General features: G+C 49.4%; 3 protein-coding genes across 9 annotated transcripts; 2 read left to right on the top strand and 1 right to left on the bottom strand.

Annotated features, from left to right (window-relative positions):
- The first annotated feature begins 2,923 nt into the window (after positions 1–2,923).
- ythdc1 (YTH N6-methyladenosine RNA binding protein C1) lies at positions 2,924–13,340 on the top strand. 3 transcript variants are annotated; one of them, XM_014972055.2, is made up of 16 exons: positions 2,924–3,135; positions 8,055–8,156; positions 8,282–8,547; positions 8,619–8,994; positions 9,087–9,149; positions 9,231–9,325; positions 9,421–9,529; positions 9,609–9,726; positions 9,797–9,881; positions 9,986–10,140; positions 11,287–11,366; positions 11,493–11,529; positions 11,602–11,641; positions 11,723–11,785; positions 12,562–12,750; positions 12,826–13,340. In XM_014972055.2, exons 1-16 carry the CDS (start codon positions 3,108–3,110, stop codon positions 13,012–13,014), a joined length of 1,995 nt encoding a protein of 664 aa, XP_014827541.2. In that variant the 5' UTR covers positions 2,924–3,107; the 3' UTR covers positions 13,015–13,340. The 3 variants fall into 3 exon arrangements, with proteins under 3 accessions (XP_014827541.2, XP_014827540.2, XP_087867404.1); XM_014972054.2 differs by having other exon boundaries at positions 8,616–8,994; XM_088011278.1 differs by having other exon boundaries at positions 8,616–8,994; positions 9,087–9,325.
- Positions 13,341–14,072: 732 nt separating this feature from the next.
- ufc1 (ubiquitin-fold modifier conjugating enzyme 1) lies at positions 14,073–14,824 on the top strand. The gene has a single exon (XM_014972056.2). The coding sequence runs from the start codon at positions 14,180–14,182 to the stop codon at positions 14,690–14,692; it is 513 nt and encodes a 170-aa protein (XP_014827542.1). The 5' UTR covers positions 14,073–14,179; the 3' UTR covers positions 14,693–14,824.
- A 499-nt stretch (positions 14,825–15,323) lies between these two features.
- On the bottom strand, positions 15,324–20,486 carry fktn (fukutin). Of its 5 annotated transcripts, none has more exons than XM_014972059.2 (10): positions 20,269–20,486; positions 17,433–17,492; positions 17,165–17,365; positions 16,942–17,088; positions 16,740–16,870; positions 16,530–16,662; positions 16,325–16,454; positions 16,113–16,246; positions 15,910–16,039; positions 15,324–15,598 (listed from the first exon to the last, which is right to left on the bottom strand). In XM_014972059.2, the coding sequence occupies exons 1-10, from the start codon at positions 20,368–20,370 to the stop codon at positions 15,555–15,557; spliced, it is 1,212 nt and encodes a 403-aa protein (XP_014827545.2). In that variant the 5' UTR covers positions 20,371–20,486; the 3' UTR covers positions 15,324–15,554. The 5 variants fall into 5 exon arrangements, with proteins under 5 accessions (XP_014827545.2, XP_014827544.2, XP_014827543.2 ...); XM_014972058.2 differs by having other exon boundaries at positions 15,910–16,034; positions 17,165–17,362; positions 20,269–20,483; XM_014972057.2 differs by having other exon boundaries at positions 15,910–16,034; positions 20,269–20,482.
- Between the last annotated feature and the right edge of the window lie 911 nt (positions 20,487–21,397).

Genomic DNA, 21,397 nt, shown 5'->3' with positions numbered 1-21,397 from the left:
ATTGAGATTTTGGTAACATTTCCTCGTTATTTGCCAAAGTTATGAGGGAGGAACCAAATATTTCAGCTGCCTGAACGTTTCCCCCCATAACATGGGAACTTATTAATTTACCTGCAAGTTGTGGTGGAAAATTTCTACAAGTTAACATCTGCTGATCATGTTACACCAAAAGAACCTGTTTGGGCCACGCGTGCGCACACACAGACACACACACACACACACACACGGTGGGAGTTGTTTTGCTGCAGCTGCACAGAACCAGACTGTCTCCACTGTTTTGGATTCCTTACCTTGGTGTAAAACTCGTGTCGTCTCTGCCTGGCAGAGCTTTTCACCCAGACCTGCTTCATTATGGATTGTCCTACAAGCTCCCTGTGTTGTGCACAATATATGAATAAACCTGATTGAGTGAGTTCACCTGACAGTGCCTGGTAAATAGTCTTTTTTCCACAACAAAGTCTTTAACTGTTCTTATTTATCTCATCATCAACAATAAATCCTGTGAATATGGTAACATTTGCTCATTATTTGCCAAAGTTATGAGCTATCAGCCAGTTTCCATCCTATTATATCAGCAATGAAAAATCACAAACACACAACGTGTTGGGAATCTGTTTGGTGACTGACTTGTCAGGCTTAATTGACGAAAGCTGGAGAAAGAGCGATTCTCTTGTCGAACAACACAAACTGGTGAAAGAAGACCTAGTTTATTTATTTTACCATGTTAGCTGACGAGTAAACTGAAAGTTACACCATTGACATGATAATATGTTTTACTGAGAATTCAATGAGAAGCGCCGAGGAAGTGATCGGACCGGCTCTCTGGCTGCAGCGCTCCCGACACAGGGAACAGATTTTCACACGGCTCCAGTTTTAATGTTTCCTGGAAGCTGAGCGCCTCCTTCTGGTGAAGGCAGGAGGAGCCGAAGGTCAGACGGGATGACGGATCTGGTAGACGTCCAGCCCATCTAGTCTGAGTCATTGCTGCTTTTCCTGCTTCTGTTCAGGGAACCAACCCTTCCTAGCATACAAACTGGATCCACTTTGGATCCTGATTCCTTTTCCAATTCCCGTCCTATCTCACATCTTCCTTTTCTTCCTAAAGTGCTGGAAAAGGCAGTGGCTGCCCAACTCCAGCGCCACCTTCAAAGAAATTCTCTGTATGACAAATTTCAATCTTCCTCCTGCTCATAGTACTGAGACCGCCCTGCTAAGAGTTACTAACGATGCTCTCATGGCTGCTGATACTGGCTGCACCTCCGTTCTTGTCCTCCTTGATCTCACTGCTGCATTTGACACTGTGGACCAAAACATTCTCCTACATCGTCTGCATGTGGAAGTCGGTCTCGGTGAATCTGTCCTGGATTGGTTTCAATCTTTTCTTTCCAACAGGCTGGAATGTGTCTGCCTTGGCAACTCCAAGTCCCAGGCCGTTAGCGTGTCCTGTGGTGTCCCGCAGGGGTCAGTTCTAGGGCCTATGCTTTTCTCTCTTTACTTGCTGCCTTTAGGTAAAATCTTTACTCGGCATAACATTTCATTTCACTGTTATGTGGACGATTTGCAACTTTACATTAGAACGGGATCCCTTCCACTTCACCTCCGCTTATTGCGCTAACGTCCTGCCTGGAGGAGATTAAGTCTTGGATGAGCCATAACTTTCTTCAGCTGAACTGTTCCAAACCGAGGCCATACTGATCGGAACGCCTCATCAGGTTCATCCTCGACTCTGACGAGTATTTCATTCTCTGGACAAGACATTCCCATTTCCTCCATTGTTACAAACCTTGGCGTCCGTTTAAAACCTGTTTTTTTCATCTTCGCAATATTTCCAAAATTCGTTCACCTCTCTCCCGTTCTGATGCTGAGACCCTCATCCACGCCTTTGTCTCCTCCAGGCGTGTTGTCACTACTTTCTTATTCACTCTTAATCTCTCCACATGATATTTCCTAATTTCTTGTTTGAATTTTTCTCTGATTACCCTATACTTTTCACAATTAATTATTACATGTTCTTCTGTCTCCACGCCCAAACTCTTAGCTACCTGCTGGATGTTTGTCTATTAAATATAGTTTTATTTAATGCTGCATGTCTGAGCCCTGCCCACCCACTCAGTTTAAACTCCAGTCACCCAATGGGAAAAAGACAGTGTTGTGGAATTTTGTCCTTGGCCAGGAGTGAAGAAAAACTGTTTCAAAAACCCAAAGAACCAGAGAAAGAATATATTCTTAATCAGTATTTATTCGAAGGCTAACGCATCGTTGAAGTCTGCTGACTGAATGCAGTCAGGACCTGAACACAGCGTACAGAGCTATGAGAGCTTCATTCATTCACAGAGTTTGGTTACAGAGCAGAATCCAACCACAGGTATCTTCTTTCACTGGGGAGCGAAACACGTCATGGAAGAAACAATTTAATAACTTTATTGTACCACCGAGGCCTGAGTAGTAGCTCAGAAACTTTTGAGCTACTACTGGTTTAATTACAGAAACTCTGTAATTAAACCATCCATGTTAACTATTATATCGTACTAACCAAAAGCTATTTTGGTTACTGGGTTGTCATTCTTGATGTTGAATTTTTCTCAGTCACTATGTTCTCATTTTTGTATTATTTCCTATTTCCATTGGGGTAGGGTTACATCACATTGTATATCAGGACACTTCACTCATCTGTTAGCACAACTGGTGGAGATGTAACATGTTAATTAAAGGGAGCGGATCAGAAAAGCTGTGAGAACGAAAGCTAACAGCTGGATGCTAAACAATGAGCCAGTTATAACATAGATACTGAATATGAAAGAATGCTTATTTGATATGTAAAGACATGTTTAATTTGTAACTGGGCTGATAAAGAATAAAGTTTTGTTTGTAAGCCTTGCTTGTCCTAATCCTCCTCACCTGTAGGTGGCGGTAATGCGCCACGTCGTTGTTTATGCCATTATCTCCACAACAAGAAGCAGCAGCGCCAGCCGCAGACGCAGTTGGCCATTTGGCTCCTCCAGATGGTCTAACTGGTCTTCTAGGTGGTTTTGTGTTATTTCCAGTAAAACCAGTCAGTCCATCTCAGTTTTCTCCTCTTGAGACAGGAGAACGTCACTGAGCGCGACATGGCGGCCGACCGGCGCGAGGAAAAAGGTAGGCCATTAGCCATTAGCATTAGCATCACGGTGACGTATTTATTTATCAATATTGACCAAACACCCGCGAAATTCACAATATGTCTACGTGATATGTATACCTGACGGTGCACACAAGAGAATCACTGACCAGCAGCGGAGCTAAAGGTGCTAGCAGCTAATGGACGCTATTAGCATTAGCAAGACGGCGGCGTCTTTGTTCCTGATTGCTTCAGTTCATCTGTAGAAAATGATCCGTTTCTAGAGGTGATTCTCTCTCTAAGGCAGTGTTTATCTAACTTCTTCAGGCTGAGGATCAGATAGCAAACACTCATGGACCACCTAACCTGAAATTGCTCCGCGCTAACACAACTTGATATATAATGCAACCTGTAATAAAAAATATTAGCTTCTTAATTCACATATTGTCGTTTTCTTTGGTAAATGTGACTGGCCACCACAAAGTCATGAACACGTCTAGTTGGGTATTTTGAGTTAGTTCCAGATTCAAGCCAGGGATGCCCAAAGTGGGTCCTGGAGGGCCGGTGTTCTGACTATCTGTGCTACCTCGTGTTAAGAGAATAAAATCATTAACTTCTGGCTCGTTATATTCTCCTGTGCTCCCGGATTCAGTGATTCCATGCGTGGAAATAAAAGCCACACAGAGATGACAGCGTCACAATAATCAGCATTTATTCAAGACTGATGCATACTATCACCAGGAAAGCACATCACATAACATCAGAGACCTCAGAGCACAAACAACACATGAATTTACCTGAGAAAGGGAAAAAGACAAAAGATGGAAACGACAAACAAAAAGCAAAGACGTCTTTGGAGAATTGCAAGAACAAATCTAATTTACTTCTGTGTAGAAAGTTTTATAGTAAAAGGCATATTCTTATCTTTAATTTATTCAAATAAGGCGTATCTTTGCTCATCCAACCAGGAGCTATCTCTGACCCTCTCTAAAGCCAGGAACTCCTGCTGTTTTCAGCTTTTCACATATGAGTGTGAAAAGCTGGAACTTCTCCTGATTGTTTCCCACACAGACAAAAGGCAGTTCAAAAGATCTTAGCAAACCATCTGCTGTGACTACAGGTAACATAAAGGTCAATAGGCCAGAATACGTTACTGATTTTAAAACTATAATTAGGCTATTTCAATAAAGACATGTTAAGTTTTAAAACTAGCTTATTTTAAATTTATTTTCTTAACACTCGTCAGATTTTCCTATGGTAGCATGGATAGATAACTAAGTATCTGTCAGTGCTACCCGTTCAAAACTGCTACCGTCATGTTTACAAACAGAAAACTACAGCAGGTCGTTAATGTTAATGCATTGGATAACATTATCTGAGTGACTGAAGTGGAAGCTTAGGAGTTATGCTTAGCTTAGCATTGGAACAATTTATATACACAATGAAACCACAAGAAGATCACTTCCTTCATCTGAATATCCTACTCTTTTAAAATGAAAACCTATAGATGTTTGCACTAATTATTTTATGAGAATATCCTACCTGTTAAAAGTATTTTAAATACATTGGTGTTTGTAAGAATAAAACGATATCAGACAGGGGAAAGAGGTTTTTATTGGAATTAAAGACAAATACAACTCACCGCAACTCTCTTTTGCGCATTAATAGGTTGTATGACAGACTTTATTAAATGCAGCCACAATGTGTCCACCAAACTGCACAGATCACTGTGCACCTGAAATGATAGGATATGATTCATGTACACTGATATTACAGCTTCAGTCAGTATCGCTACCAACATGTATTTAGCAAAGTTTAATAAGAGTGTAATTAAACTAAAATATTTTAAAATATAGGGAAAAAATAGCCACAAAACAATGTATTTTGTCCTGATTAACCTCCAAACAATAACTTGTTTAATGACATTGCAGACAGCAAACTAAAGCCATAAATGTATTTACAAGCTGCCCATAAAGTAAACTAAAAACATGAACCAATACAGCAGCTTAATGAAAGCCAGGTATATCAAAAATTAATAAAGCTGACCATAATCTGTGATGAAGTGAAATGTCCACAGGTAGGATAAGAAATCTGCTGAGTCAGCAGATTGTGACGTAGCATCGCCACAAGGTAGGACAGATTTACGGGTAGCACAGGTAAACGAACACCTGCATCCTGCATGTTTTAGTTCTCCCTGGTTTAACGCACCTGGATCCAATGATGCTCATTAGAGGCCTAAGAAGAACATTGACCTGCTGAAAAGGTTGATTCTACCAGCAGGGAGAGAATAAAACATGCAGCACGCCGGCCCTCAGGACCCACTCTGACCATCTAAAGCATCAGTCATCAAATTGGTGTTGATCTACATCAGTGTTTCTCCACCCTGGTCCTCAGCCCCCCCCCCCTGCTCTGCATGTTTCAGATGAGCCTCTATTCCAGAACAGCTGATTCACCTGATTGCATGACCATCAGGTGCTGCAGATCCTGTTAATCACCCAGAGACAGAATCCAGGTGTGGCAGAAGGGAAACACCTGAAACATGCAGGACAGGGAGGCCTGAGGACCAGGATGAGAAACTCTGACCTGTACTGTCCTCAGTATCAGCCAGTAGGCTCTGCTGTAATCGGATTATAATCTGCTGATTGATTGTCCCTCTTTGCTGAACGCTGTGGGTCAGTTTTAATGAACTACTCAGATATGGTTCGTCTACAGAACAGAAATAAACTTTCATAAATGCGGCCAATCTCCCGACCAGCAGGACTTTCAACAAGGCAGAGTCTGTGCAGGACGTTGGTGGGGAAGACAGGGGGCGCTATGCACCCACAGCTGCTGGAAGCTGCTTCATTTTTCTAAGACCAAAACTTAAATATGAATGCCATGCTGTCTTATTCAATAAGTTGGGGTATACGTCCTGATGAGGCTTTTTGAAAATAACTTTTTATCAGGTATTAAACATACTGAGAGATATAAATATGTGAAAACATCAGTCACCTCATGAATCCATATAATGTCTCAGTTGGTGAGACATTATAAAAATGAACTTTTCCGTCATATTTTATTTTATGGTTTATATTTGCTCAGTGGTTGTTTACAGTTCAAAATAGTTACAAAATGCAGTAACATTTTCTGAGAAGAATTATCACAATATATAGTTTCCTTTTATTTCCTGATCTTATGAAATGCTCAAACATTAGATTCATAAAAATCAAAGTGATATTAAAAGCAGAATAACCGTGTGAGCCAAATGACTGGGCTTTGTAACCCTAACCCTCCACAGCAGACCAGATATGATGCATCTTTAATGTAGCAAACATGTCTTTACTGTAAAATTATACAATAAGACAGGTTTTAATTCATCTTCGGATGTTTTTCTGTGTCGGCTGTGATTCTGCTGCTCATGTCTCTGTTGTGGAGCAGAGGAGCCACATGTTGCTGTATTGGCCGGTTAGCCGCTGCAGCGAGTGATGTGAACCTGCAGGAGCCAAAAATGGCCCCATATTCATCATCCAGTTTCTATTAAATGTGACTTAAGTTAAAGCTGAGATGTTTGAATGTGTAAAGTCTGTATTCTCTCTGCATGCAGATCTATAGACAGTTTGGTTTCTCTGTTTTAACCAGCATTACATGCAGACCCGTTGCCATGGCAACAGCTGCATGAGCCCACAGATTACATCAGGAACATAAACACAAAAAACATTTCAGACAAAGTGCTTAAAACCCCAGTCTGCTAGTTTTCTGTTTTTGAATTTTCATGTTTTGATCATTAATAAGCGATCACCTGAACGCCCGCTGTGATTGGTTCGCTAAGTTAAGCACCTGCTCCACTGATAATCTGTCAAAGTTGCAGCGCGGGTTCATGTTAGCCGACTTCCTTTATATATTTTAGTGGAAACATTTTGCTGGCTGTGAAACGTGCTAGCAGTTAGCCGCACAGCTCCGCTTCCTGACTCAGCGCGGCGTCCAACCCAACAATCACTGACAGGACTCATTAGTTACATTTTATTTTGAAAAGCATAGCTGGAGGAACATGAAGGGAAAAAAAATTAGGAAATACTGTTGGAGACATGTTCCTGTCCGGACGCGTCCTCGACGTCCCTCAGACGGGCTTAAAGTGAGGTCCAGCTCCGGGAATAGTTGTTCTGTCTTTAATTAGATTATTTTTGTAGTTTTAATTTTGTTTTTCAAGGCAAAAAGATTCCAGTCTGGCTTCTTTCTGGACGCCAGCCCAGCATGAGGCAGAGTGAAGACTGTCGGTTTTATTTAGGGTCATAATTCCAGATCAATGATCAGATAATATTCATGAAGTTCACTTCAAAATAATGAACCCAAATATATCCCCCAAACCAGAGCAATGGGTTGGATGACTGGACTGAAAGTCACTTAATTCAACAGTAAAAATAAGTTAGAATATAACAATATGATGAAAAGTCATTCTTTGGTTTAAAGTTCAGTTATAACTAAAGTAGAAACGTTTCATTCTGAGGTAGGAACCAACCTCAGCGCCGCTCGTTTCTCTCTACCTTTAATCAGCAACGCACAGTCAGGTAAAGCTGAGTGGCTGTTAGCAATAGCAGCTAACGGGTCCATACGCACACCTGAGCTGGCCTCTGATTGGTCCAAGACCAAAACCGTCACCAGAGGAAAAAGCTGTCCCCCCGTGTCTCTCTGTCCCCCCTGTGTCTCTCTGTCCCCCCTGTGTCTCTCTGTCCCCCCTGTGTCTCTCTGTCCCCCCTGTGTCTCTGTCTCTCTGTCCCCCCCTGTGTCTTTCTGTCCCCCCTGTGTCTCTGTCCCCCGTGTCTCTGTCCCCTCGTCTCTCTGTCCACCCTGTCCCCCCCGTCTCTCTGTCCCCCCCGTCTCTCTGTCCCCCCCCGTCTCTCTGTCCCCCCCCGTCTCTCTGTCCCCCCGTGTCTCTGTCCCCCGTCTCTTGGACGTCCTCAGCGTCTCGGTTCTGTTTCAGACGGGGAACTGAACGTTCTGGAGGATCTTCTGACCGAAGCGCCGGATCAGGACGACGAGCTCTACAATCCGGAGACGGAGCGCGACGTCAGTGACAAGAAAGGTACGGAACCGCCTCCCTCAGAGCCTGGACTCTGTTCTGGTTCTGGTTCTGGATCGGTTCAGTCTGACCTCACATGATGCCACTGTAAGCGATGATGTCACAGCAGCAGGTCCTCTCTCTCTCAGGAGTGAAGAGGAAGAGCGAGCGATCGGACAGCCAAGACGTGAAGAGGCTCCGCCCCTCGTCAGGCCACGCCCCCTCCAGGTCCTCTGGGAAGCGGGCGCTGAGCTCCAAGAAGCCGTCCAGCCCGCGCCGCCACGCCACCGCCTACCATCACGAGTACTATGAGGAGCGAAAGGGGCGGCGTGGGGCCCGAGAGGGCCCGCGTAGTCGCGGCGCGGAGGACGATCGGCGCCGGGAGTCGCAGCGCGGCGTGGAGGCTCTGAGCCGGGTAACGACCCTCACCCTGAGCGCGCCGCCTGCCGCTCATGTCACCGCTCACTTCCTGTTTGTGTTTAGAAGCTGCGGCGCGACGAGAGGCGAGTGAGCCCCTCCCCTCACGGCGAAGACAACCAATCAGAGGAGGAGGCGGAGTACAGCTCAGAGCCGGCGTCGGGAAGCTCCTCCCCCGCCGCCTCGCACGGCGACGACGAGGAGGAGGAAGAGGAGGAGGACAATCAGGAGGAGGAGGGGGAGGAGGGCATGGAGGAGGAAGAGGAGGAGGAGGAGGAGGGAGAGAAGGAGGATGAAGATGAGGAGGAGGATGAATATGATGAGCGTCATGGCGATGGGAACGACTACGACACGCGCAGCGAGGCCGGCGACTCTCGCTCCGCCTCCTCCGTCAGTTTCTCTGACGGAGAGTCAGGACGCTCAGGCTCCGCCTCCGAAGCCTCAGGTAACCATGGCAACGACCGCCGTTCACCTCAGCAGCTGAAATCGGTGCTGTGCTTTTATTCTGAAATCAGTGCTCGGCTTTTATTCTGAAAGGGTCGGAGAAGAAGCGAGAGAAGCTGTCGTCGTCGGTTCGAGCCGTTCGGAAAGGAATGGAGAGTAAGAACCTTCCAGACCCGGTGGTACTGACCCGGCGGTACCGACTCGGCCCGCTGCCTGAACGCACTTATGTCTTTGCAGATCCCACCAGCAAGCTGCGCTACATCCTGCGGGAAGCCCGCTTCTTCCTCATCAAGAGCAACAACCACGAGAACGTCTCCCTGGCCAAGGCGAAGGTCGGTCCACGGCCCCCTGTGCTGGCGGCGCCACCGCCGTGCACTAATGTTGATTACTGTGCTCTGTCTCCATGGCAACCGTGTCCTGCCTGCAGGGCGTCTGGTCCACGCTGCCGGTCAACGAGAAGAAACTGAACGCCGCCTTCCAGTCAGCGCGAAGCGTCATCCTCGTCTTCTCCGTCAGGGAGAGCGGCAAGTTCCAAGGTGCCTTCATCTGCTTCCTGATTCCTCCTCATCGCTATGACTTCCTGTTTCCATGGCTCTGACTTCCTGTTTCCTGCAGGTTTTGCTCGCCTGTCGTCAGAGTCGCACCATGACGGTTCTCCGATCCACTGGGTTCTTCCTGCCGGGATGAACGCCAAGATGCTGGGCGGAGTCTTCAAGATCGACTGGCTCTGCAGGTCAGCTGCTTCCGGAACCTGGACCGACCCGGTTCTGGATGGACCCGGTTCTGACAGCCCTGTGTTGCAGGAGGGAGCTGCCCTTTATCAAGACGGCTCACCTGTTTAACCCCTGGAACGACAACAAGCCCGTGAAGATCGGACGTGACGGCCAGGTGAGCCCGTCAAGGTCCTGGCTCCGGTCCCGGTTCCGGTCCAGGCTCTGGTTCCGGTCCAAGCTCTGGACCCGGTTCCTCTCCAACCCTGCGCTCTGTTGCAGGAGATCCAGCCGAAGGTGGGTGCCCAGCTGTGCGCCCTGTTCCCATTGGACGAGAGCGTGGACGTGCACCACGTGGCGCGGCGCGTGCGTCAGAAGGGCCAGACGCCGTCAGAGCTGCGGCCGCGCGGCCGCCCGCCGCAGCGCGAGCCGGGAAGGTTAGCCAATCACCGAGCTCCTCCCCCGCTTCCTGTTCTGCTGCTGCAACACGGCGCCACCTGCTGCCGGACCACGGACACGGCGCCGCTCTGTTGTTGCGCCGTTCTGGTTGAAGCTTTGAGTCAGGCAGGAAGTAGTTCCTCGGCGGCGTGATGAGGTCACCAGATTGAGGAGTTGATGTGTGATTGGAGCGCCGCCTGCTGATGATGGCGGCGGCAGAGCGGCGCAGGATGGAATTTCTCTCATGATGAAATTTTGTCTTTGCAGGAAGTTGTTTGGCGGGTAGTCGGACTGTGGCTGACCTTTCAGAATAAAAGGACGATGGACTGATGGGGGGAGGGGGGTGGAACTGTTTCTGGCTTTGAGCAGGTGGGCGTGGCCGGGGGCGGGGCTTCCTGGCTTTCTGTGAGGTAAATCACAGAAACGAAAGACTTTTGGACTGACAGCAGGGCCCCCCCCACCTCAAGGACAGTGTTGTCCCCTCCTACCCCCCCTGCTGGGGCAGACTGTCGGGGGGAGAGGGGGGCTGATGGACTGATCTGGCGCCCGGGGGAGGAGCCAACGGACGCCGGAACGCCCTGATTGGTTGCTTGTGTTCAGGACTGTTGGTATGGAGGGGGCGGGGCTTTGGCTCAAAGGGGCGGGGCTTTCGGTGTTGATTAACAGGACTGCACCATCATCATCACCATCACCCTTTCAAAATAAGAGGGTCTGTAATGGACGTGATGAGGAACTGTTTGTTAGTTTTCCCTAACGGCTCCAGCAGCGGTATGTCGCCCTCCAGAGGCTTTCTTCTGTTTCCTTCCTGTGTGAGTGAGAGTGTGACTAGAGCCAGGGTCAGAACCAGAACCGACCCGACCGCAGGACCGTCACTGGGAGGACGCTAACCTGAGCGCGGGTCTGTGGACCGGGTAACTGTCGCCATGGTGACAGGATCAGAACGGCAGCAGGTAATGTACCAGGGTTCATCACCATGACGACAGCAGCAGCACCTGGCTGCTCTGATCCTGCCTCCCTGCTCAGGCGCCTGCAGACGACGCTCAGGGAATACTGTACCTGCCTCGATGTGTGTGAGGCTGAGTGTGTGTGTGTGTGTGTGATTATGTCCGCGTGTGTGTGTCTTAATTGTGGACTTGTTCACGTAGGCGTCGACCTGAAGAGTATGACCTTCACGGCAGGAAGCGGCCGCGAGCCGACGGCCCGCCCGACTTCAACCAGCGGCCAGGTGCAGATCACCTGTTCACATGCCTACTAGCATGCTAGTTTAGCTTGCTAACTAAATAGCTCAGCCTCTTCACCTGTTAGGTAAATGTTACCCGCTAAGCTGTCATTAACTGTTACTCATCACCAGGATTCATCCCAGACCTACGGAGCCAGCCGGTGGACAGGTGAGACTCACCTGGCAGTAGGCGGGACCTCAGTTTCGGGTAGAAAGTAAGATGTGATGTTCCTTCTTGCAGGAGATTCTCCAGTGTGAGACGAGACGTCTTCCTGAACGGGGTGAGTCTGGGGGCGTGGCCTCTGCAGCATGATGTTGGCGCGCTCACCTGTATGACGTCTACCTGTGTTCACCTGTTTCAGTCCTACGACTACATGAGGGACTACCACCACAATGTGGGGCCCCCGGCTCCATGGCAGACTCTGGTATGGTTCTTGGTTCTGATTGGATCAGGCATGCTAGCTTGCTGAGCCACCTCACCTGGCAGGTGCACCTGGAGGCGGGGCCAGGGCCGTTTTACTGGTTTCGATTCGACCAATCAGAGAAGAGTTAAATTAGAGTGTTCTGATTGGTTGCTGGTTCCCATGAGCCCGCTCCCTTAAGCCGTTTTCGCACTGCAGAGTCCGGACCGGCACGCCTCGGTCCGGTTCCACTCGTGCTGCAGCCCTGTTGTGTTTGCGTATAACTGAGGGCGCCATCGAAGCTGTGACGTCATCACGTTTGAAACTAAACGGTTTCCATGTAGCGGCCTTTTCCTCAGCGATGCATGTAGTCTCTTTCCTCGCTGACCGATCCAGTTGGTTCTGTTCATCAGCGAGTAAACGGAGGAAAAACATGACCTCATCATGGGACCAGGTAACAGCAGAATATGGGAGGAATTCATCGCAAATTAAAAATAAAACTATTAAAAAGAGCACTCTTACAGTACGAACAGTTTAGTGAGAGCCAGCTGGACCCGACCAACGTCTGACTCTAAACCAATCAGCTGCTGGTTCTAAGCAGCCCCGCTTGGCCGGCCCGATTGGAACCACAGCTCTTGTGGTTCCAATCGGGCCGGGTGGAACCGGGTTGAAAGTTCTAATGCAAACACGGTCGGCCCTACTCTGAACCCGTTCCGTTCCTTGCAGTGCGAAAACGGCTTTAGGGAACTGGTTCTAAGCCCCGCCCCCGACCAGCTGACCCTTCCTGTTTGTGTGGACAGGCGGCGTACCCCGGCGTGGAGCAGCAGCCCCCCCACCACCCCCCCTACTACCACCACAGCCACCCCCCGCCGCCCCCCCACCAGGCCTTCCACCACCACCACCCCTCCCTGCCGCCGCACGAGGCTCCGCCCCCTCGCTTCAGAGACAAGCAGCGCGTGCCACAGCACCGCGCCTTCGCGTCCAGCCCGGTGAGTTCTGATCCGGTTCTAAAATGATCCAGATCAGAACCTGCTGGGTCTGACTTCCTGTTTCCTGTCCTGCAGCACGACTACGACATGCGAGTGGATGACTTCCTGCGGCGCACGCAAGCGGTGGTGAGCAGCCGGCGTGAGCGCGAGCGGCAGCGAGAGAGAGAGCGCGGCGGGCCGCGGCGCGACCGCGAGCGAGAGCGGGCGAGGGACAGAGACAGGGAGAGAGAGAGAGACAAGGAGAGGGGGCGGTACCGCAGGTGATCACTGAGCGCTCTTATTTTGACAGTCTGACTTCCCCTTCATTTTCAAATTATGTATAAATAGCTGCAGGATGACAACATCAGTGTTCACGTCCGTTTCTTCAATAAAGTTTCTTTGGCCAAACTTTTAATTTGAAAGTCCGTAAAAACTTTTTTATGGTGACTTCATTTCCCAGAATGCTCTCAGTCTGTAGGCTGGGTGCCAACAGGAGGGGTGGGGCCTTCCTAGGGGTAACATGACACAAACAATACTGGTTTTATTGTGAAAGGTTGGATGTTTCCTGTTGGATCCTTCATATTAAACGTTTTTTAATGTTCTACATGAAACCTGCCTGTTTTGTCACTTCCTGTTTGATTTCCTGCTGTCTGATTGGTTGTTGTCTTGCTGATTGGAGACTCGGAGGGGCCGGAGCCTGAGACTCTTCCTGCTAAATGAAGGATCCGGATCAGAACCGCCTCAGTGGAGTTCAGTCCAAAACTTTAGACCCGGCAGAATCAGAACATCCGACACACATTCAGTGGGAACTCAGAACTTTGAAGTGGGTCCAAATGCAAGTTTCAGACCAGAAAGCACTTCGACTTGGTTACCCAGAGTTCTTTTGGACCCGGTTCAATAACCAGACCTGCTTGAGTCAGGGTTATGTGACTCAATCTCAAGATAAATCAGAACCAGCAGTTTGGACCTGGTTCTTTATTATTGCTGGTCAGAAGAAACATGAAACCATCTAAGCTTCTGGGAGTATGAATAATTTTGGGCTTTGCAAACCTTTATAAAAGCTGGACCGGGTCGGAGGTCCAGAATATCAGTGGTCAGTTCCGCTCCTTTCAAACAACCGTTTCAGAACCAGAACCTGGATTTAAGTAGTTCTGTTAGGTTAAAACTACAACCAGCAGGTTCTGTTCGGTTCAGAACCCAGATCCTGCAGCAGGTTCTTTATGTTAACCATTTGAACGAGTTAGTGACGTCATTGCGGCTCGGTTCGCAGCTCAGGTTCTGATATTGTCAGCATCATTCAGAACCAGCCGGGGCTTTTGCTTTGAAGGGACCGGAAAGGGCTCCGAAGGTTACAGCAACTTCCGGTTTCTCTGGAGCCGCAGGTCCACGTCAGGGTGAAGTATCGCCGACACAGACAACCCGGAGCAGGACCGAACCGAACCGTGGCACCATGGCGGACGAGGCCACGCGCAGAGCCGTGTCACAGATCCCGCTCCTGAAGACGCACGCGGGCCCGCGGGAGCGCGCGCTGTGGCCGCAGCGGCTGAAGGAGGAGTACCAGGCTCTGATCCGGTTCGTGGAGCAGAACAAGGCTGCCGACAACGACTGGTTCCGGCTGGAGTCCAACCCGGACGGCACGCGCTGGACCGGGACCTGCTGGTTCGTACACGAGCTACTGCGCTACGAGTTTCGCGTGGAGTTCGACATCCCGGTGACGTACCCGGAAACAGCGCCGGAAGTAGCGGTTCCGGAGCTGGACGGGAAGACCGCCAAGATGTTCCGAGGGGGGAAGATCTGCCTGACCGAACACTTCGCCCCGCTGTGGGCGCGCAACGTGCCGCGCTTCGGGCTCGCGCACCTGATGGCGCTCGGGCTCGCGCCTTGGCTGGCCGTGGAAATCCCGGACCTAATCAGCAAAGGTCACGTGGTCCACAAGGAGAAGCCGCGTGATGTGGCGGAGTGACGTCAGAGGGGTGACATATGGACAGGGTTTCGGTTCTGGAACTCTCAGCTGGAACCGAAGTCCTACAGAAACAACACTTCCGGTTCTGCTGTGAGAATGTGATTGCACAGAAAATAAAGTTCTGGTTCCGAGTGTCTGTCTGGTTCTCTTACTACACACCGGGTCATGCAGCATCCTCAGGTGGTTCTGGAGTTCTTTAATCTGTTCAGTTTCTGGATAACAGAACCGGCACCACTCTGTAAACTGGGCCTGGTTCTGGATCTGCAGGTTTTCTCCTCAGTCAGGTTCTGAGTCCTGGTTCAGAGCTAAACTTCTGGATCTTGAAATCAGACGGTTCTGGTTCGTTTGCACAGAAGCAGCAGTGTGGTGGTGAACCGAGCCGGTACCAGAACCTCTTTGCTCTGGAAGTCCCACCCTTGTTGTGTGGCAGAATCAGAGGGTTCTGTTGAAGGTCCAGAACTTTATGATTAGTTCTGAACTCGTTGGGATCCGGAAAAGTAAGGTAAGGTTCTGAGAACTGGGCCCAACACGCCTCAGCGTGAACGGAGGACCGATGAGGTCAGAGCTGGAGGTGCTCCCTGATTGGTGGAACCTAACTGTCATAATAATAATGAGCAGCAGGAGGCGCTGGTTCCCCAACAGAGTTTTATTAAACCTGTTTGACAGACAGGATGTAAAAAAGTAGCAGCTGCTCAGTACACCTGGATAAGCCCCGCCCACTCCGCTACAGGCCACACCCCATTTTCTATCACGTTGCTAGGCGACGACTTCCAGTCCCAGCTCTTCACGGGGACGCTCCAGGTGCCGCCGTAGTTCGCCATCACATAGTCCAGCGTTTCACATGGAACACGAACTTTGACCTCTAGGAGCTCCGCCCAGCACAGGGAGAAGGAAGGGAAGACATACCTGGAGAAGAAAAAGAAATATTATTCACATTCAGGCAAACAAGACCAGAGAAGAAGAAGAAGATGGCGGACGGCAGAGAGAGCTGCGCCACCAGGGGGCGCCACCCCTGGTGGATATGAACTACTGCTGACATGATTAATATCTGCTTAGTAAATGGATCAGAACCACGGGCTTTTAAGGTAGCTGTAGTTAAACCTTCACATACATCACATACTGTTCTGATCTGAGATCCTGGACCAGGTGGTTCTGGTTCTGGATCAGGCTGGTTCTGTTCGATGGACATGGAGACAAACAGAAAGTAGAACTCTTACTTGAACTTCCTGCCGCTCTTTGCCTGCGTTCCTCCGTTCCACACGACGTCTCCATCTCTGTAGAAGAAGAAAATGTCCAGTTTGACGTCCTCGCCCAGAAAGGACAGCTCCAGACTGTCCTCCACCTGCCCTTCAAAATAAAAGCAGACCACTCTTCAGTCTAAACCCAACCGACCGGGTCCGACGGAGAACAGAACCAGGACCTTTCCAAACTGGTGTTTGAGTGACATCCCGGCATCGCGGAACGCCGTCGTGATTTGGGGCCGGAAGTCAGAGATGAAGATCCCGATGTCGACGTCCCGGCTGTAGGAGATGACGCCGCACTGCCGGTACCACCCTGCAGGGGGCGGCAGAACCAGAGGAAAGGTGATGCGGCCAGCCCAGTGGTTCTGATGGGGGCAGGAACTGGCATTACCTAGACAGGTGCCGCTGCTGATCCAGAACGGGATGTCCAGCCGGCCCAGGGTCTGCGCCGCTAGCCTCAGCAGTACCTTCGCTTTCCTCCGGAACTCCACCGCCGCCGCGGACGAGTCGTCTGGGTAGAGCTGCACACACAGAGAGAGAGAGAGATAGAGAGAGGTCACATGACTCCACACCTGGCTCACCTCAGACAAACCTACCTGCAGGAAGCTGCGGGCGTCATGGTAACGGCACTCCAGGAACCGGGCCTCCTGCCGCTGCACCAGGAAGCGGGAAATGTTGCGCGGGACGCGAACGTCCAGGCCGTCCACGACTGTCAGCAGCAGCTCCGGCCTGCAGGGGGCGACACAAACGTGATGTCACATCCAGGTGACGTCACAGTAACATGACCCCCACCAGGAGGCGCTGACCTATCGTAGGCCCCGGCGTGGCGCCCATAGTCCAGCAGCCTGAAGGGGGCAAAGGTCGGGTCAGCGGTGGCCTTGAGGCGCAGGGCGCCGTGCCACAGGTAGCCCCCACTGCGCTCGTACAGCAGCACCACCTGCAGACAAGGACAGGTACTGCAGCAGCCCAACACCTTCCAGAACCAGAACCGGCAGCACCTGGACCCACATGGATGATGTAACCGTGGAGACGGAACAGGAAGTGCAGCGGGATCTCTTCTCCTGACAGTGTGTCCAGGCTGGCCAGTCGGGGGTCGCGACCTCTCACCTCCAGCAGCTGGAAGCCCTTCTGCTCAGCAGCCAATAGGAAGCCAGGCTGCACAGAGACGGAGGCGTTAGCAGGAAGCCGTGTTCTCCAGCAGGAAGCCAGATCCTGACGGCGGTGCACTCACGCTGAGCTGCCATTGGCTGGCCGGCAGAGCGAAGGACGTGATTGGCCGGCCGGCGCACAGGAAGCTGCAGTGCAGCTCGTGCATCGCCCGGTCCCGCTGCCGCAAAGCATCCTGGGAAAGCAGAGCAAGCGCGGCACTGTCGGCCAGGAACAGCGGCAGCCGGAAGAACTGGGCCAGCGCCAAGAACTTCTTCAGGTTCTGCTGCAGACAGAGGAACCGGGTCAGGCTCAGGCGGAGCTCGACCGGGTGGTTGCCGGTTCTGACTCACCCATTGGACCTGGCTGGACATCACGTGACCTGCAGGGTCCAGCAGGTGGAGGCCTGGTTCCTGCAGAACACACAGAACTGTTAGTCCAGGTCTGACTGAACAGAACCCATTTGAGGGTCCAGAACCTCACTCACAGTCCTCTGGCAAAGGTCCGACTATGGTTCTGCACCAGAACCAGAACCAGGACTGACTCAGTTACAGAGCTAGGACTTCCTGCTGCCAATCCGTTTGGGTCCTTGTTCAGTAACTGGGTCAGAATTTGGGTTGTTCACTTGTTACAGTAAAGGGTTCAATTAAAATGATCTGAGCTTTGACTAGGCCATCCCAGGACTCCTGAGCCTGTCCATTTGGTTCTGCTGGTTTCTTTTGGGTCGGATTTCCAGGCCGGTTCTCAACCTGCCTCTGGTCCGCGGGCGCCCCCTAGAGGTCTGTGAGGTACTGCATGTAAACAACAGTTTATTTGGTGTGACGCTACAGCTAGCTTACCAATGATTGTGCCATAATGAATGGAAACACTATTCATGGCAGGCTGCGGCGCAGAGCCCCTCGCTGACCAACTGCATCTTTAAGTAAATGTTTTATGTCGTCCGTCTACTGGTGAGAGAAAGAGTTTGTTTTTCCAAAATCTATTTTCCTTTAAATTACAAATAAACCTAAAATGTTTTTTAGAGCCTCAGCAGTGAAGGCAGAGACCGTTTTGATTTCCATCATTGGTTTGGAGACTGTTCATGCTTTTATTGTGGCAGTCTCATGTACTAACAGCGCCACCTTCACATGAGAAACAAAGACAGCGAGTCTCATGTTTTCATTTCAGGTTGTGTTGTTGCAGGATGACAGATGGGGTTCAGAGAAGTCGGTTTGATAAATCAGCTTTTATATAAATCCAAACCGGATTCCAGAAAAGTTGGGGCACTAAACAACTTGTGAATAAAAACTGAATGCAATGATGTGGAGGTGCCAACATCTAATATTTTATTCAGAATAGAACACAAATCACAGATCAAAAGTTTAAACTGAGAGAATGTGTCATTTTAAGGGAAAATATGTTGTTTCAAAATTTCATGACGTCAACAAATCCCAAAAGGTTGGAACACGGCCATTTTTACCTCTGTGTGGCATCTCCCCTTCTTACAACACTCAGACGTCTGGGGACAGAGGAGACCAGTTTCTCAAGTGTAGAAATAGGAATGCTCTGCATTCATGTCTGATACAGGCCTCTAACTGTTCCATCGTCTTGGGCCTCTTTGTGGCACCTTCTTCTTTATGATGCGCCAAATGTTCTCTATAGGTGAAGATCTGGACTGCAGGCCATGTCAGAACCCGGATCCTTCTCCTACCATGATGTTGTGATTGCTGCAGAATGTGGTCTGGCATTATGTTGAAGAATGCAGGGTCTTCCCTGGAAGAGACGACGTCTAGATGGGAGCACATGTTGTTCTAGAACCTGAACATAGCTCTCTGCTTTAATGGGGCCTTTCCAGACATGCAAGCTGCCCAGGCCACCAGCTCTCATGCAGCCCCAGACCATCAGTGATGCAGCTTCTGAACGTTGATAACAACTTGGGTTATCCTCGTCCTCTCTGGTCCGGATGACATGGCGTCCCAGTGTTCCATAAAGAAATCCAAATCGTGACTCATCTGACCCCAGAACAGTCGTCCATTTTGCCTCACTCCATGTTAAATGACTCCTGGCCCAGTGCAAACGGCTGAGCTTGTGGAGCTGCTTAGAAATGGCTTCCTCTTTGCTCTCTTTCAGCTGGCAGCGGCAGATGGCACGGTGGATTGTGTTCACTGACGATGCTTTAGTATTCCTTAAGTATTCCTGAGCCCAGGCTGTCATTTCCTTGACATTCCTGTTTGAGGTGCAGAGACGTTTAAGGGCCTGGAGATCACCAGCATCCAGTAGTTTTACAGCCTTGACCCTTACACACAGAGATTGTTCCAGATTCTCTGAATCTTTTGATGTTATGCACAGTTGATGATGAAAACTTAAAAGTCTTTGCTATTTTACACTGGGTAACACCATTCTGGTGTTGCTGCACTATCTTTCTGCACAACAATGGTGGAATCGGTGATCCTCTCACCATCTTGGCTTCATAGAGACACTGACACTGTAAGAAGCTTTTTATACCCAATCATGTTGTCAATTGACCTAATTAGTGTTAATTGGTCTTCCAGCTGTTTGTTATATGTTCAATTTCCTTTTTCCAGCCACTTATTGCTACCTGTCCCAACGTTTTTGGGATTTGTAGACACTGAAATTTTGAATCAACATATTTTTCCTTTAAAATGTTCCATTTACTCAGATTAAACTTTTGATCTGCCATCTATGTTCTTTTACGAATAAAATATTGACATTTGCCATCTCCACGTCATTGCATTCAGTTTTTATTCACAATTTGTTTAGTGTCACACCTGTTTTGGAATCCGGTTTGTATGATAAACACTAAAGATTCTCATCATCAGTTATAATCTGAGGATCTACAGATTATTTTGTCTCTGAAAACTTCTCCTGTATTTCACTGGCAGCAGGTTGAGTTTTTCCTTCCACACAATTACTTTAAATCAATCATCTCTGTGTGTTCGCCACAGCCAGCAGCGCCCCCTGTGGGCCAGCGAGTAGAGGAGGAGTCCATGCCTCCACCTCTACCGTGCATCACCAGCAGGAACCAACAGAACTGTTCTGATTGGTCCCAATTCCTGAAACAGAAGAAGGGGTGAGGCAGAGGATCTGGACCGGAACCAGCTGTTCTGCATCCGGTGACCAACTTCAGTCCGAACCTGGACTCTCTTTAACACAACACATCTTACCTGAGCGGGGAGTCCCTCCCCTCACCTTGCTGACGTAGTTCCGGTAGTAGTAGAGCTGGAACAGCAGGAACGCGCAGCTGCTCGCGAGCAGCAGCACAAATACGAAGGTCCGGTTCACACGAGGCATCCGGTACCGAGCCGTTCATGACGTCACAACCCAGCCATCCTAACGCGGCTACGGAAGGAAACACCGCAAACCGTCCGCCGCCATCTTTAATGTTCAGCAGAGAAGAAGCTGATCATTTCCTGCCAGCCCCTTCACAGTAAAAGTCCGTCTTCCTGTTTGAATGAAAATCATTTTAGTGACTTCATTGATCATCAGATGACTGAATTCATCATTTTTGTTTCCTACCGGAACTCCTGAGGTGAACCCAGCCCGGCCCTGGTTCTGATCCAACACGCAAAGGTTCAGGAAATCTCACTAAACCCAAAAAGGACGGCTGGTGGGTTTATAAATAAAAAATAGAAATCTATTAATTCATTTCGGTAATTATAAAATAGACTCAAAATACCTGTGTGTGTAATACTGGATTTGTAATCCATAAGCATCTTTGTGTGTAACTTTGCATGGTTTTATCTGAGAAACGCGATTTGTAAACCTTAACTCAGCTGTAAATATATGGTCATGTGTACAAATATGAACAAATGACGAATACAAATTCAAATTACACACACAGTTACAATTTCTACAGATGTTACATTTCTACACATAGATTTTTTTAACTTCAGCCTCAGAAATCTGATAATTAGGAATTCAAACCTTCTCCTGTGCCTACAAATGTTGAATAAAACCAAAGTGCATTTTTGCACAGATCCGGTTACGATGCACGAGGATTTATATGTATATAAGACCCAAGGTGTAGGTTGTGCAAGGAGGCCTCTGAGACAGTCCAGCACATAACAGCAGGGTGCAAGATGCTGGCAGGGAAAGCGTACATGGAACGACATAACCAAGTGGCGGGCATAGTGTACAGGAACATCTGTGCCGAATATGGACTGGAAGCCCCGAGGTCAAAGTGGGGGACACCCCCAAAGGTGGTGGAGAATGACCGAGCTAAGATCCTGTGGGACTTCCAGATCCAGACAGACAAGATGGTAATGGCGAACCAACCGGACATTGTGGTGGTGGATAAAGAGCAGAGGAAAGCCGTTGT

This window comes from Poecilia mexicana, unplaced genomic scaffold (assembly GCF_051168715.1).
Source record: "Poecilia mexicana isolate PSO_F unplaced genomic scaffold, ASM5116871v1 scaffold_12, whole genome shotgun sequence".
Classification (NCBI taxonomy): Eukaryota; Metazoa; Chordata; class Actinopteri; order Cyprinodontiformes; family Poeciliidae; genus Poecilia; species Poecilia mexicana.
Note: the sequence above shows the minus strand (reverse complement) of the source record. Positions and strands in the feature narration are given on the sequence as shown.

Bases quoted from the DNA above. Each gene is read 5' to 3' on its own strand.
- ythdc1 (XM_088011278.1), top strand. From the start codon at position 3,108: ATGGCGGCCGACCGGCGCGAGGAAAAAG. The intron at 10,141-11,286 runs GTTAGCCAATCA...TTGTTCACGTAG, and splicing joins CCGCAGCGCGAGCCGGGAAG to GCGTCGACCTGAAGAGTATG. The intron at 11,530-11,601 runs GTGAGACTCACC...TCCTTCTTGCAG, and splicing joins CGGAGCCAGCCGGTGGACAG to GAGATTCTCCAGTGTGAGAC.
- ufc1 (XM_014972056.2), top strand. From the start codon at position 14,180: ATGGCGGACGAGGCCACGCGCAGAGCCGTGTCACAGATCCCGCTCCTG.
- fktn (XM_014972057.2), bottom strand. From the start codon at position 20,370: ATGCCTCGTGTGAACCGGACCTTCGTATTTGTGCTGCTGCTCGCGAGC. The intron at 17,493-20,268 runs GTGAGGGGAGGG...TGTGTTCTGCAG, and splicing joins ACCGGAACTACGTCAGCAAG to GAACCAGGCCTCCACCTGCT. The intron at 16,871-16,941 runs GTGGGTCCAGGT...CCTTGTCTGCAG, and splicing joins TCCACGGTTACATCATCCAT to GTGGTGCTGCTGTACGAGCG.